The 13,525-nt window shown below is 48.9% G+C and overlaps 2 protein-coding genes across 3 annotated transcripts; one reads left to right on the top strand and one right to left on the bottom strand.

Moving 5' to 3' along the window:
* Window positions 1-620: 620 nt before the first annotated feature.
* Window positions 621-5,080, bottom strand: LOC129587347 (abl interactor 2-like). Its single transcript, XM_055481055.1, has 5 exons — window positions 4,479-5,080; window positions 4,108-4,275; window positions 2,536-3,190; window positions 1,782-2,228; window positions 621-1,176 (listed from the first exon to the last, which is right to left on the bottom strand). The coding sequence occupies exons 1-5, from the start codon at window positions 4,599-4,601 to the stop codon at window positions 1,010-1,012; spliced, it is 1,560 nt and encodes a 519-aa protein (XP_055337030.1). The 5' UTR covers window positions 4,602-5,080; the 3' UTR covers window positions 621-1,009.
* A 135-nt stretch (window positions 5,081-5,215) lies between these two features.
* Window positions 5,216-13,487, top strand: LOC129587345 (uncharacterized). 2 transcript variants are annotated; one of them, XM_055481053.1, is made up of 14 exons: window positions 5,216-5,816; window positions 6,167-6,461; window positions 6,615-6,645; window positions 6,720-6,925; window positions 7,385-7,635; window positions 7,773-7,908; window positions 7,992-8,046; window positions 8,112-8,422; window positions 8,611-8,728; window positions 8,793-8,903; window positions 8,993-10,446; window positions 11,658-11,748; window positions 11,938-12,446; window positions 12,596-13,478. In XM_055481053.1, exons 1-11 carry the CDS (start codon window positions 5,521-5,523, stop codon window positions 9,886-9,888), a joined length of 2,706 nt encoding a protein of 901 aa, XP_055337028.1. In that variant the 5' UTR covers window positions 5,216-5,520; the 3' UTR covers window positions 9,889-10,446; window positions 11,658-11,748; window positions 11,938-12,446; window positions 12,596-13,478. The 2 variants fall into 2 exon arrangements, with proteins under 2 accessions (XP_055337028.1, XP_055337027.1); XM_055481052.1 differs by having other exon boundaries at window positions 8,993-11,748; window positions 12,596-13,487.
* The last annotated feature ends 38 nt before the right edge of the window (window positions 13,488-13,525 follow it).

Here is a 13,525-nt window from a genome sequence, read left to right as displayed (position 1 = left end):
ATTCAGTGTAACAAAATCTCATTATGGACCGATCTCTCTCAAATTGTGCACGTAAATGCGCATGTCCATGAAGTTCGTTTTTAAACTGATCCAGGCTTCCATAATTTTTTCTGATTTTAAAATGAATTTAAGATTTTTTGAAATTCATTTAAAATTTGAAAAACATGGTAGAACAGTGGGTTGGTGTAAAAACGTTCTTCGTGGTTATATATACAGTATGTGCATTTACCGATTTACGTACAAAATTTGAGGGAGATCGGTCCATAATGAGACTTTTGGTACACCTAAATGCATCTATACTTTTTGGAATTTTCTAACAGCCATAACTCCCGAACCGGATGTTGCGCGCCCAAACGGTTTTCACGCCAGTGTATACAAATCTTCTGGCTACGGAATAATGTCATAAACCGAAAGCAAGAATGTGTTTGGGAGTGCGCGAAAGTGAAAGTTTTCGTACATGTACACAAATTTGGCACCATGTACCGGGCAGTAGCATTTCGCTGCGCTCGATGCAAATTAATTTGTTGTAAATTTCAACCGTAACAGAAGCGGGAACTGCCAGGATTCTGTGTGCCTAAAACAGTGCACGCCGCCATGTTAAGCATAAACGTGAGTAATATTTGGAATTTAATAATGCCATTCACTTTCTCTGACAGAAATAAAAAAGAACTAGGCAAATAAAATTGGCACAGTGACGAAACGAACACGTTGCCGCAGCACGACAGCGGCGGGGTAAAAACGGTAAAAGCCAGTAAAACCTGTTAAAAACTCTCTGTTACAAATACGAGAAGACTGCGCTGAACAGACCGAGAAGATGTGCATCCTTCGATCGGGCGTTCCAACAAATAAAAAGACAACAATTATTACAACAGCCGCTGCACACGGCCTCCGTTGGCAACCGTACAAAACGCACAAAAACGCCGTTGAATTAAAAAGAATAAAAAAGAGAGGAAGCGCAGCAATCGGGAATCGATGCGGGCGGCGTACGACGCCAGTGCCTCGGCTGATTTCAGCCGCAGGGCTCGACGTAGTTGCCGGGGAAGAGGCCGCGCAGGCCCGGCTCCATGACGCCCTCGTACCAGCCGTCGTCGTTCTTCTTCACCACGTAGATCACCTGGTTCTCGTTGAAGCTGAGCTCGTCGTCCTTGTCGGCCTGGTAGTCGTAAATGGCCACCACTACAACACATTACAACCGTACCGTACAGACTGTCATTTCAAGTGTTTTCGTGTTCTTAGGTTCATGCAGCAGAATTATAAACAGATTAAGTCTACTGACCAATGTAGATTTTAACTCAAGAAACCATTTATTTGCAATTTAAAAAAAATATAAATTCAGTAATTAATTTTTAAACATAAAAATTAAAAAATAATGATTTGAAACCTTTAATAAGTATCATGATACGGATACAAACTATGTACCAAAACAAAACATCATTCATAAAACAAACATCCTCTATGCTGTCCTGATCGGGGATCGTACTCATTTCACAAATCGCGTTTCCCCGTTGTATTTGCACAGATTCTCGCTGCTTAAAAAAAATTATACATATGTCACTGAACTAATATTTACCTAACAATACAACTTTAAATTATTAAACCATCTCTCAACTGAAAAACCACATGTCACACAGCGAAATTAAAGACCGTTAAAAATTCTGTTGACTAATATACATTGACTATCAATAACTGAAATTAAAAACAAGAAGCAACAATTAGAAACTGAAAAACGACCTTCTCATCTGAATAACTGAGTATGCTTGGTGGATACTGGGTAGGCGTACCTTTCTCGAGGAAGATCTTGGGCGTCCAGTCCATCTGGCCGTTGTGCATGTGCACACTGTGCAGCGGCCCGTCGGCGTATCCGTTGCGCAGCATCATGGGCTCGGGCGGCGGCGGAGGCAGCGGCGGCATGTGGTCGTTGCCGTTGAGGGACGTCCGCGAGGCCGGCGCATTCGCATTAGCACTGGCGGAGGGGAAGGCCACCGGCGCCACCATCATGCCGGCGGCACGGCCCATCGAGCCGTTGTAGCTGGTCCGCGAGGAGGGTATTCCGTTGCCGTAGGCGCCGTCGACGGGCGGTGGCGGCGGCGGCAGGGGCGAGTGGATGTTGGTGTGGTAGGGCAGGTGGTGGTTGCTGCCGTGGCCGTTGGACAACGGCAGGCCGCCGTAGCCGCCGTTCGAACCGGTTGAGAGCTTCCGGGGCGACGACATCGAGCCCGCACCGGTAGCTGTATGTTCAAAGAGAAATGGGGATTAGTCAAGACTGTCCAACTCTGTTTCAATTTTTAACAAAAACACCTTGCACTGTATTAAAAGACTTGGCTTATTTTTTAATTAATTGCTTCTGATTCTTTTTTAATTCATCCTAAAATATTATCTAGTAATTTTAAATATCATTATTTACTTGAGTAAGTAGATCGTTCTGAAATACTTAATAATATTGTTTGCTTCAAGAGCTGTAGCATAGGACATACCAAACACGTTTCAATTAAAAAAAAAAATTATTCCTTTAATTCCATAGAATAAATAGTCTACCTGGGAACTGGAACATCTGCTTCTGACTGGCGTAGTGGGACTGCGCCGATCCCGGCACCGGACTGGGCTGCGCGGGCGGTGGCGGCGGCTGCGGCGCCCCGCGCTGCGGCACCGCACTGCCCGGGGGGAAGAAGTAGTCGCCGCCGCGGTGCGTCTGACTGGGCGTCGGCGCCGCGCTGACGTACTGCTTGGCGCCGGCCCCGTGGACGGCCGCCGCGGGCAGCGCGATGGGCGGGACGACGGGGGGCGGCGGGGGCACCGGGGCGCGGTAGTCGGAGGCGTTGCGCTGGCTGCCCGGGGGTCCGCCGCCGCGCGACAGGGTCCCGCCGGCCGTCACGCCGGTCTTGCGGTAGATGGCGGCGGTGTCGTAGGTGCTGGAGGGTCCCGAGCTCATGGAGCTGGTGTCGGTGAGGGTGGAGCCGGTCTTGCGGACGGTGGCGGGGGCCGCGCGCGGCTGCTGCGGCGTGGCGGAGGTCTTGATGCCGTGGCCGACGTCGTCCAGCACGCTGTAGTCGATGGGCTTGCGCACGTAGCGGATGGCGCGCTCCGGGTGCGGCGGCTGCAGGAACTTCTGCTGGCGCTGCATCGGTTTGTTCGTCGTGGCCAGCGCGCCGATCTCGCGGCGCGCAATCTTCTCCTTGTGCACCATCACATTCTGCCAACGAATATTTACCCATTAACACCCATTCCGACGCTGGACTGGACTATACAAAGATTCAATGCGCAGCCACCCAGATACACAAGAAATAGTTAAAAAGTCCGCGATTTCAGCTGACATTTACAATACTAATTTAAATTTTTAATTCACCTCTGATTTTGATTATAATTTCTTCCTACCGGCTACCACCGTCTGACTAATTTGTAATTACTAAAATTATTTTTAAGAATTTCAGCATAAATACCGCGCACTCCTAACGACAACAGCATGATGAAGGGGAAAAAAACAAACCAATTAAAATCAAAAATCATTACAGTAATTATTAACTGAATTTTCAAAAAGATAAAATCGCGCTGATAAAGTATCAGTGAAATTGCGTGTATAGAGTATGCGTGTAGGAATATTATCGGGAGCGATCATCAAAACGATCTGCACGATTAGTCAGATAATTCCGCCAAGATGGCTTCCATTCATGGAGATTATAGAACTAACTCGCTGCAACGACAGCCGGTGAAAAAAACACACAGCGCGAGCAATCAGCAGAAATATGCACGGATCACTCATGTGTAACTGATACCGTGGGAAATCGCGCAGCCATCCACTTTCCGAACACAGACTGACAATTGTGAGCAGAAAACAACGCAGCATACAGTGACAACATAGACGCCTATACGCCGAGTAAAATCTATCCTAAAACTAAGAAAATACCAAAAAATACCTGCGCGCAAACAAATAACACATTTATTTTAAAGAAATGTTTTCTGATGTTCGTCATTCGAAGCCAGGCAAAAACAATCCGCAAGTCGCGTAGAAATTTTGTAAATTTTATTTTCACGTGAAAGTTGTTCACAGATTTTTACGGGATAATTTTGTTTAATTTAGGAAATGATTGGAATTGTCTTTAGCGTAATTACCTGGTCGACGTGGCGCAGCTGCGACTCCATCTCGGCCAGCTGGACGTCCTGGTGGTCGAAGAGCTGCATGAGATGGTAGGAGAAGGCGTTGATCTGGTAGGCCACGCTGGCCAGCGCCTGCGTCGCGTAGTTCTTCGTCTCGTCCAGAGCGTGCCGCTTGTCTTCCGCCTGACAAACACATTCATCATCAGTCACATGCTGCCTTGTTTACCCTTACACGATTGCATCGCATTCGCCACTCAGGCATGCAACCAAACTCCAAAGATAAGATAAACAAGGCTACACTACGCTCGCTAATCCCTGTAGCGCTGCTTATTAGCAACATACAGCCAACAGGGAACCTGGGCCTGTGCGCCGGGTTCATCTCGTACCTGAATGTAGTTGACTTTGCAGTAGCGAGCCACTTGTTCCAGGTTAACGTGGCTGCTCCGCAGGCTCTCCTGCGCCTCGGGAATGTCCTGGTCCATGATCGTGTACATGGGGTGTTCGGCCATGATCCCGTGTAGGACGAAGGAAACGTCGTCAGAAGACCAACCACACGATGCGATGCAGCGTTGACACTTGACAGTCAACTACTCAAATCAATCAAACAAACACTGCGTAGTCTGTCGACCATCAGTCAAATTATGAATCCAGAGATACAAATAATTTCAAATATTTGGGAGTTTTGGAACAGAAGCGGGATAAGGCACCATAAGTAATTTTTACAAGGAATAACATTTTCAAGATTCGGGATGTTTTCCAGTTTCCACCCACAACTCAAACTGGCGAGGTCAGCATATTCGCTGCTTCTCAACGATTTTTACATGTTTTCCGAGACGCACAATCCAGAACCCGCAAGCTAAGTGATCAACACAGGTAGGAATGCGCGGAAAACATGATACATACAACTTGTTATGAAGGATTTTTCATTTCAAAAACTTGAAAAAACTGTGCCACGGGAAATGAGTTTGGGAACCTGCAAAGTGGCACGATTAATAGGTCGGGGCCGACCGCAACCTGCGTAACGGAAGTGGGGCGTAACGGCAGGCAGGGCGGCTCGCCACGCCACTCGCTTAAGTCTTTAAGGAAAGTTCCAGTGTGATGCCTGGTTTCGAGTTCTGAGCGATTTACTGATTTACAGTTCTGTAGCATTTTCATTTTGTCGTTGACTGCATGATTCGCGTTTTTCAGCAAAAAGTAAACAAGAAACCATGTAAAAGATTACAATTTTTGGTGGTTTTTGATTGAGTTTGAGCGTTGATTTGTTTCTTCTGCACCAGGCTGACTGGATCGGCAGCGGAAACCGAGTTGCAGAAACAGTGAAGCAGCGAATTATCGGTCTTCGCTGAGCGGACATGCGTCTGAATGCTGATTGAATCCTTATTGCTTGCGTGTGGATTTTGAATTTCTTGGGCAGATTATTTTGCGAACATGTTGTGGCGAGTGGGGAGCCTGTCGGGGGGTCCGTGGCTGGTGCGCTGGCGGAGCGTCGGACGGTCTCCCTTCGCCGTCGCGCACGCGCAGCCGTCTGCTTGGGAGAGCGCTGTGCAGCTGCAGTCCGCGCGCACTCTCGCCGTCTCCGCTCTCTACCCGACGTTTCTGCGGGGAAATGATTTTCTTTCGTCATCAGCCCGCTGCCTGTCCACCTGGACGTCCGGGGATCCCCGCAGCGCTTCGTTTCGCAGCAGCGAAAATGGCCATGGTTCTTCGCTGATGATCAGTCCCTGGTAAAAATCCAACACTGTTATTTATAATGGCGTTATTTTCTCATTTTCGCTCGGTAATAAATTTAAATTTATTACTTAAAATTTCGGTTTACTGATTTTGTTTATTTGTGTTTGATTGTGCCTTTGTATAATGATGTATACTTATTTCTGTTTATACTCGTATTTAATTGAATCAGATTGTCAGAATGATTGATAATTAATACTTAATAATTTGAGTTTTAATTCTTATTTTTAATATTTTAATTATTACTTTAGTCTTAATTTAGTTTTTGGAGATGCTAAATTTAAATTTAACTTTACGAGTGCATCATGCATGCAGTGGAAATTGGCCAGTGGTGTGCTTGACACAGGGGGCGGTGGTTGCATCAGCCCGCGGCGGGCTTTCTCGGTCATTCATCCGTTTATGCTCTACACAACGCGGTGCTGCACCACCAGCGGCGCTTCCTGCACGTCAGTCCGCGGCGGTGGGAGGCGGCGGAGGAGAAGTCGAAGGTGGAGCGCACGGTGGAGGCGCTGAAGAAGGACAAGCAGAGCAAGGAGCGCGTGCTGCAGCCGCCCGCGGTGCCCGGCGGCAGCGGCGGCGACAGCGCCGTCGCCGCGGCGGGGACGGAGGAGAAGGCGCTGGCGGCGCCGCCCAAGAAGACGGTGAGGGTCGGATTGAAGCACTACTGGCACGGGTTTAAACTAGTGCGCGGCAACTCCTACAATATCATTATCGCTTTCATGGTTAATTTTCAGGTTTATTTTTGATGAATTTAAATGAAGTAACCACTAACCAGGGTTTTTTCGATTTTGCAGGCGGTGCAGACGCCTTCGCCTGTGTTGGCTGGTGAGTGTTCCGCTGGAATTTTATTTTTTAAGAAAATGGAGATTCTGATGCGGTGGTTGTGGTGTGTTGCGCAGAAGTGCTGCTGAAGACGGCGCAGCTGAAGGACGTCAAGCCTGCGGACGTGACGAAGACGGACTTGCAGAGTGTCGCACCGTTGGTGCAGGAGATCACCAAGCAGGACATGGAGCACATCGAGGACGTGATCGAGAAGATCAGCAAGGAGAAGTACAGTCTGCTGGAGCAGCAGGATCTCAAGGAGGAGGTGCAGGAGTACAAGGAGGTCAGTACTGGCGTGCGCCGGCCTTTTCCACGCTCTAACCTAAATTTGGAAATTTACATTTAATTTTAAATAAATTTTAAATGTTAAATTCATTTTACAATCATTCATTTTTAATGATTTTACAATTTAAAAAATCATTTTTAAAATCTTTCACGTATCAAGCGTTAAACCAAATCATTTTAGAAGTAAACCAGACTTCAGCATTTGAAAAAAAAACGATCTGCACTGAACAATCTAACTTGAAAAAATGAAAAAAATTTTGAAGTAATTTTATGTGGCAATATTGATCAAATTAAATACCGAGCGAATAAAGTGCAGTGAAAAAAGCTGTTGAAAAGAAAGGTAGTTAATATTTATTAATGTTTTCGTTAATTGTTTTTGATGAATGTGATGGAATAAATAATTTTGGATGTACCGGCACATTTCGCTTGAAACTAAAGTGAACGCGTGTGTTGACAGGACATTCAGGAGCTGAAGCAGCTGCCCGAGGCGTCCAAGCTGCAGGAGTCCAAAGCGGCCAGACGGCTGACGAAGCGCGTGGACAAGATGCTGACCAGCATGGAGAAGCTGATGCAGGATCTGGAGACGCAGAAGAGCGACCTCAAGACGGAGATCAAGGACGACAAGGCGCAGCTCCAGCAGCTGCAGAAGGCCGAGGACGCCGACCGGCAGCGCATGCTGGACATGGTCGACGCCATGGACCAGAAAAAGTGCGAGGAATTAATATTTGAAAATGCTGGTTGAAGATTATATTAGCATTAATTTTCTGAGCATCCTCAGTTTCTTGTTAATTATTTCGATCTATTTTTTTCTTACTTGCCTTTAACTTGAATAATGTTTATTCAAGGGACTATCAGCTGAGCATCGATGAGCCGACGAGCACCGTTCGGCGGCAACCGGGCAAGCTGCCTGTGATTTTCAGCCGCAGCGCTGCGACGCTGGCTGCCAACTCGCGATGGGAATCGGTGTCGGATGCGGCAATCGTATGTATGACTTGGTTTCTGTAGTGCAGTGGTCACTGGTAATACGACTTGCTTACTGAATGCTTGTTCTTGTTGTTGCACAGGAAGATATTAAGCACTGCTTGGCGGAACTGGCAAAATGTCCCTCGATCGAATTGGGTAAGACGTCGACTGAGCCGTGTCATGCGCATTGTACATCCGTTTTCTTCCCGATGATATCGCAGACTCGGGAGACTACCTCCACCGCGTGCTGGATGGCATGACCGTTGCCAAGCCGGAACTGCACAAGCACCTCGATGTGGCGGCCGTGGATGGCCTGCTGCGCGACCGTCGACCGCTGCGCCTCCCTCCGGCTGTGCACCGGCACTTGCTGGTCACCTCTGTCTCTTTCCTGCACAAGAAACGTTCTCGCTATTCGATTCTGAAGTGCACACTTTCCGCTCCCAACGACCTCTCCCGCGAGGCGCGTGCCATCGTCGCTGCTGCGAAAGACCGTGAAAAGCTAGAAATGAGTAAAGTCGGCAAATTGATGCTGGTGAGAAATTGGCTGTACTTGTAGTGTTGTGGTTGATTTTGTGCAGCATTATTTAAATGTAATAAGGATTATCTACACTGCAAGTAAATAACTGTAAGACTAACTGCTATTCGGTTCACGCCACGCAGTGCTTCGATAATGTATCTGTTATTAATGCTTTTTCTGTACTGACGGCCATGTGCTTGCAGAATCTCCTTTACACGGAGTTGCGAGCCTTCGCCAGCCCCGCGGTCATCTCCGGTCTCATCGACGAAGTGGCAGCTGAACGGCGTGCAGTGGCACGTGCCGCCGCGTTGGACGCGTTCGGTTAGTGTTGTGTGCTTGCACACTTGCACTGTACTTTCTGCTGTCTTGACAGTTTGCGTTGTAGGTGGAGTCATGCGAGGAGATGAGTCTGCATCTTATTTGGATGCCTCGTTGATGTTGGTTAAGAAAGCGGCTGGGCTTCTCTCCATTGCGCCTAACGAATTCAATCACATTGGTAAAAGGCGTGGTTCTTCTTTGCAGATCGGTTGTGCAGTTGGGGAAGCGGTGGTGATTAATTTATCTCTGATTTCTGTGTTTTGATAGATTCCAGACTTATTGAGGATATGCGCAACGCCCTATACTTGGTGCGCTCGGGCGCTGTGGGGAGGGAAGCGCAGTTGGTCCTGGGTCATTACAAGGAGTACGATTGGCGAGATTATGATGATGAGAAGTTTGCCGGAGAAAGTGGACGTGTGACTGTCCATAACGGTTGGGTGTATTTCATGGCGCGGATCACCATTGTCCACACCATCTCAGTCGGAGGGCTGACTGCGAGGATCCTCCGTGCCCTAGGCAACGATGCTGTAGAGGGCTATCAGTTCTCCGGGGAAATCGTTGACCGTCACGGCTGTGGAACAGTTAAAACGAAAAACGCCGACAGCGGAATACTTCTCTCAGCCCTGCATGACCCACCGGAAGTATTCGCCCAGGAAGCCGTCGTGATTGAATCGAGTTTCTCCAATGAGAACACAGCCGTTCTCTTTATCGAGGCAGCCAACTGGCTTGGGAAAACTACCCGCATACAGTATTGCGTTGCGGTCAAAGTCGGCTACAGCAAAGTCTATTTCAACGGGTGCGTGTGGGTTTTCCGTAAGGTCGCCGCGCCCATCGGGAAAACTGGACCCGGTAAGATCGAATGCGATCTGGTGTCGACTCCCACTGGAGAAAAAGATGGTGTGTATAATGTGTACATGGTCAATAATCATCGTGTGACTGCACTAAAGTGTGAAAAAATGACCAAAGCGGAAATCCTTACCATATTCGACATGGATTTAGTATTCCGGTGCGAGCTAAACAAAGCTGCAGTGTATGATGCTGTCAAGTTTGATCTCCCGATCGTGATGCGGAATGGTGATAGGAAACTGTATACAGTTGATCTGTCGGGCTACTGCAAAGAGGTCTATTCGGCCTGGCTGCAGCATAACAGCACTGTTTCGTGATCTTGTGATTTGACGCGACAAAGTGTTTGTTCAGAAGCTACTCCTGGTTTTGATCTGCTTAGACGTTAATAATAATGTTCCTGTGAGTTGAGTAAATTCCGGTTGATGGTATTATTAATTTCTGTATTCTGTATTGTAAGTACTGTAACAACTGTGCAGCGCTACTCGTAGTACATGAATTTTCGTTTTCCTCCATGCAGTTTGTACGTATTTTCAGTACTTACACCATACGGTTGCTCACTACGACGGTAGTAACCAGAACCTACTCTGACAATTTCTTATTATTCCCTGGCTACTTTGATCCCATCTAGTTGTCGAACTTTCCATCCGGTGATCTGTTCTTTATTCACCTGTAGTACAACGTGTTATGCGATAATTAAAAAACAGCACAATTTTTACAACATTAAAACTTCATTAAACTTTTCCGCTCCATTATTGAATTCTGTGATCACTTTAGATTTTTATGCATAATACTGAATACGATCATTATGGTGCGTGTTGGTTAAGTGTGTGTGAGGAGAAGGAAGATTTATACTGCGTGCGGGATGAGCACCGAGAGTACGTGTATCTGTACTCTGTGGTGCAGGAAGCAGAATCTGTATGACAGCGAGCGTATGACTGCTGAGCATGGCCTGGGCTGACAACAACTGCCAGTGGAAACACGACAACGCACTGTACTGGCAGGATGCTCGTAGAAAGCAGGCTAGTGTGGCTGTGATTGCCTCGTCGCGACATAGTAATCTCGGCAGAGAATCTGCTACTGCCTACTGGGACTTGGAAAGCGCCGTCCACCGAGACGAAGGCCACGGCGCCACGCGGCGTGAGTCGCGTGGCGGCCGTGGAAGAGCGCGATGCGAGTTGGGCCTCTCGTTGCCCGTTGGTGATTGCGTCCCTTGAGTGCGTTGCTGTTGTACTGGTGTAGAGTACGTATAACGCACATGTCTGGTCTGCACTCTGCCCGTTGAACATGTTCCGCATGAAGAAGGCCACGGCGCGGAGGACTGGTCGATCGGAAGGGATGGCACGGCGCAGGAGCTCTCCGTATCCTTCTCCGACCACTCCTCGCCCGCGCCTTTCCTCCCTCCATTTCCTCGTGTTCGCGGGCACGCCCCTGCCGGCTGCCGCTCATCACGGGAACCTGCCGCATTCTCCAAGGAGAATAGTAGGAATTTCCCAAATTGCCCATATAGCTATATTCGCAATACGCGGTCACACTTCCGGGTATCCGCCGGGGAACACAGAATCACCGACTGCGTCAAGCACCGCAGTCCCTGGATTTGCTTTATTTTAAACGTTCGGTTAAAAGGTGTTGGTGGAAAAATTAATCATAATTATTAGACTGGCAAATGATCTCCATAAAGCTAGCGGTTCTTCCCAAGGAAATCGCTCATCATGTGACATGTATTAGCGTTAGGGGCTAAGCGATTCGAAGCGGCCCTGAGCGCCTCCACGGGGTCAACATAGTGCGCGTGTTAGTAATCTGGGTCGGTACTCGTAGTCGAAGAGGGGATTTTTTGCGCAGGACGGATACCGCAGCGCGACGCCGCCGACTCCGCGAGCAGGAGTAGTTGGAGAGTCTTTGGAGACGGCCACGCCGCGCCGCGACATGGACGCCCTACCGCTCCGGCGTGCCCGCTCATGCCGGATCGGGAGGATGCGGGGAAAGCCGTCAAGGAGAACGCGCAGCCAGAGCCTTTAGTTCGCAAATACGCTAATCAGCGCGTCGACTCAAAAATTCGTGCGTAAATAAAGCTTGTTTTCTGCGTTAGAATAACTTCTGAACTCGGCGGCGCAGCAGAAAAGCCTCATGGACCAGCTGCAGCAAGAGAAGCTAGACTGGCGTCGGCCAACCAGCAGAAGGTCAGTCAAAGACTATCGCGCAACTCACAAGCGATAGCGATTGACTGTACTGTAATCGCTGTTTTAATCAGTGATGATAAAAATTAATTAGCAAATAAAACGACGAAATTACCGATTGCCTGACCGTTATTCCAGTGATACATACTATGATTTATCAGCTAATGCTAATTAAAGAATTTATTTGTATAGAGCGATGCCCTGCAGCAGTGCGAAGCGCGTCTGCACGAACACAGCGCGGAGTGCGCGGCTAAACGACACTGATCATGAACGAGCAGCTGTCCACCAGCGCCAGCGACCGCAGCAGTTTGCTGGCGTCCGTGGAGAGCGATAAGGTGGCGCTGAGCCGCGCCGTCTCGCAGAACCACGAGCTGAAGCGGCTGCTGGACGGGCTGACGGTGGAGCTGCGGAAGGAGAAGGAGCAGTCGTACCAACTGCGCACGCAAGCTGACGGCTCTTCCCGGCGTCCGCCCAGTCGGAGTCTGATGCACTCGCAGTGGCAGACGGAGATATGGCCGTCAGCACGCCGGCCTTGGCCAGCTCGCAGCCGCAGCCGGCCGCCCACGCCAAGGCCTTCGAGGGGAAGATCCGCAATCTGGAGGACGAGATGCAGATGTACAAGAACCGCGTCATCCAGGCCGACTCCGAGGTCATCTACCTCAAGAATGCACTGCGCGCATTAAGGAGTTACATTGGCTGCTGTAAAGAGAATTGGAATTTACTTGTTAATATGCCTTGATTTGTTAATTTGAGAGTAAAATATGTATTTATCATTATTATAATGATAATGGTTTTGTCTTATTTAGTGTATTTTTAATCTATTTTATTTGACTGTTGTGAGTGTTGGTAGGAGGAGCCGAAGCTGCTGGAGCTGACGGAGCGCGTGGGCCCTTACAAGACCCTGGATTAGCACAAATTCGTGACGGCCATGAACAGAACGCCGAACTACAGGGGCAGGTGGATCAGCTGGAGCACGTCATCCTGCAGCTGCCGGGCGAGACGGAGACCGTTGGTCAGACGCTGAATGACCTTTTCCCTCGCCCAGTATCCTAATTACCTAGTTTACCCTGGAGGCGACTACATTGCGCTGTAGCAGAACCAGCGCATGCACCCGGCAGGAACAGCGCGACAGCATGAAGGTAATCGTCCTATGGATGTTATGTCGGTACTCGGTACTTATAACCAGCTGGGCTTTGGCACCTGCTGGTCGCCCAACTGTCCGGACTGCTCCGCGGCCGCATGCCGAAGTGCAGTGGCAAGTTGGCAACACGCCGGCCGGACACCGTCGTCCGTCCCACGTGAGACGTGGGACGGGAGAAGCGGTCAGGGCTTCCCGCTCCTGATTCGGTGATTCCTGACGCTGCTGCAGGCCGGGCATGAACCACCTCGTCCACACACCGGAGAGACGCACCCGCACCGTCCGCTGCACCACACGCCCTACTGTCCCTGCTACGTCGGCGTGCGGAGGGTCGTCTGAACGCCGGATCAGACAGCGTGTTATCCACACAAAAGGCTTTATTTATTCGTCAGCGTGTTTTCTTATGGATTGTCCACTGTGAGATCTGTATGCCGTTGAGCTTACTCGGCTGTTATTGATGGCTGTTATGCTGTTTGTACGATGTTTGTACACTGTACTGTACACTACAGTATGCTGTTGTTGTTGTTGAGGATTTTACTTGCTCCAACAAATCTTGGTTGAGGTCATTTAATTCTTCATGGCAGCAGTGTTACTGCAATCTTCATGATGGTTTCCAGGCTGAGTTGTAAAGGTCAGTTTTCA

The sequence above is a fragment of the Paramacrobiotus metropolitanus genome, unplaced genomic scaffold, assembly GCF_019649055.1.
Source record: "Paramacrobiotus metropolitanus isolate TYO unplaced genomic scaffold, Prichtersi_v1.0 Parri_scaffold0000024, whole genome shotgun sequence".
NCBI classification, from domain to species: domain Eukaryota; kingdom Metazoa; phylum Tardigrada; class Eutardigrada; order Parachela; family Macrobiotidae; genus Paramacrobiotus; species Paramacrobiotus metropolitanus.
This window is presented reverse-complemented; position numbering and strand designations above follow the sequence as displayed.

Excerpts from the sequence above, each read along its gene's own strand:
- LOC129587347 (XM_055481055.1), bottom strand. The coding sequence starts at position 4,601 with ATGGCCGAACACCCCATGTACACGATCATGGACCAGGACATTCCCGAG. Across the intron at positions 4,276-4,478 it reads GCAAAGTCAACTACATTCAG|GCGGAAGACAAGCGGCACGC; the intron begins GTACGAGATGAA and ends TGTGTTTGTCAG. Across the intron at positions 2,229-2,535 it reads GCAGATGTTCCAGTTCCCAG|CTACCGGTGCGGGCTCGATG; the intron begins GTAGACTATTTA and ends TTGAACATACAG.
- LOC129587345 (XM_055481052.1), top strand. The coding sequence starts at position 5,521 with ATGTTGTGGCGAGTGGGGAGCCTGTCGGGGGGTCCGTGGCTGGTGCGC. Across the intron at positions 5,817-6,166 it reads TCGCTGATGATCAGTCCCTG|GGGGCGGTGGTTGCATCAGC; the intron begins GTAAAAATCCAA and ends TGCTTGACACAG. Across the intron at positions 8,423-8,610 it reads AAGTCGGCAAATTGATGCTG|AATCTCCTTTACACGGAGTT; the intron begins GTGAGAAATTGG and ends ATGTGCTTGCAG.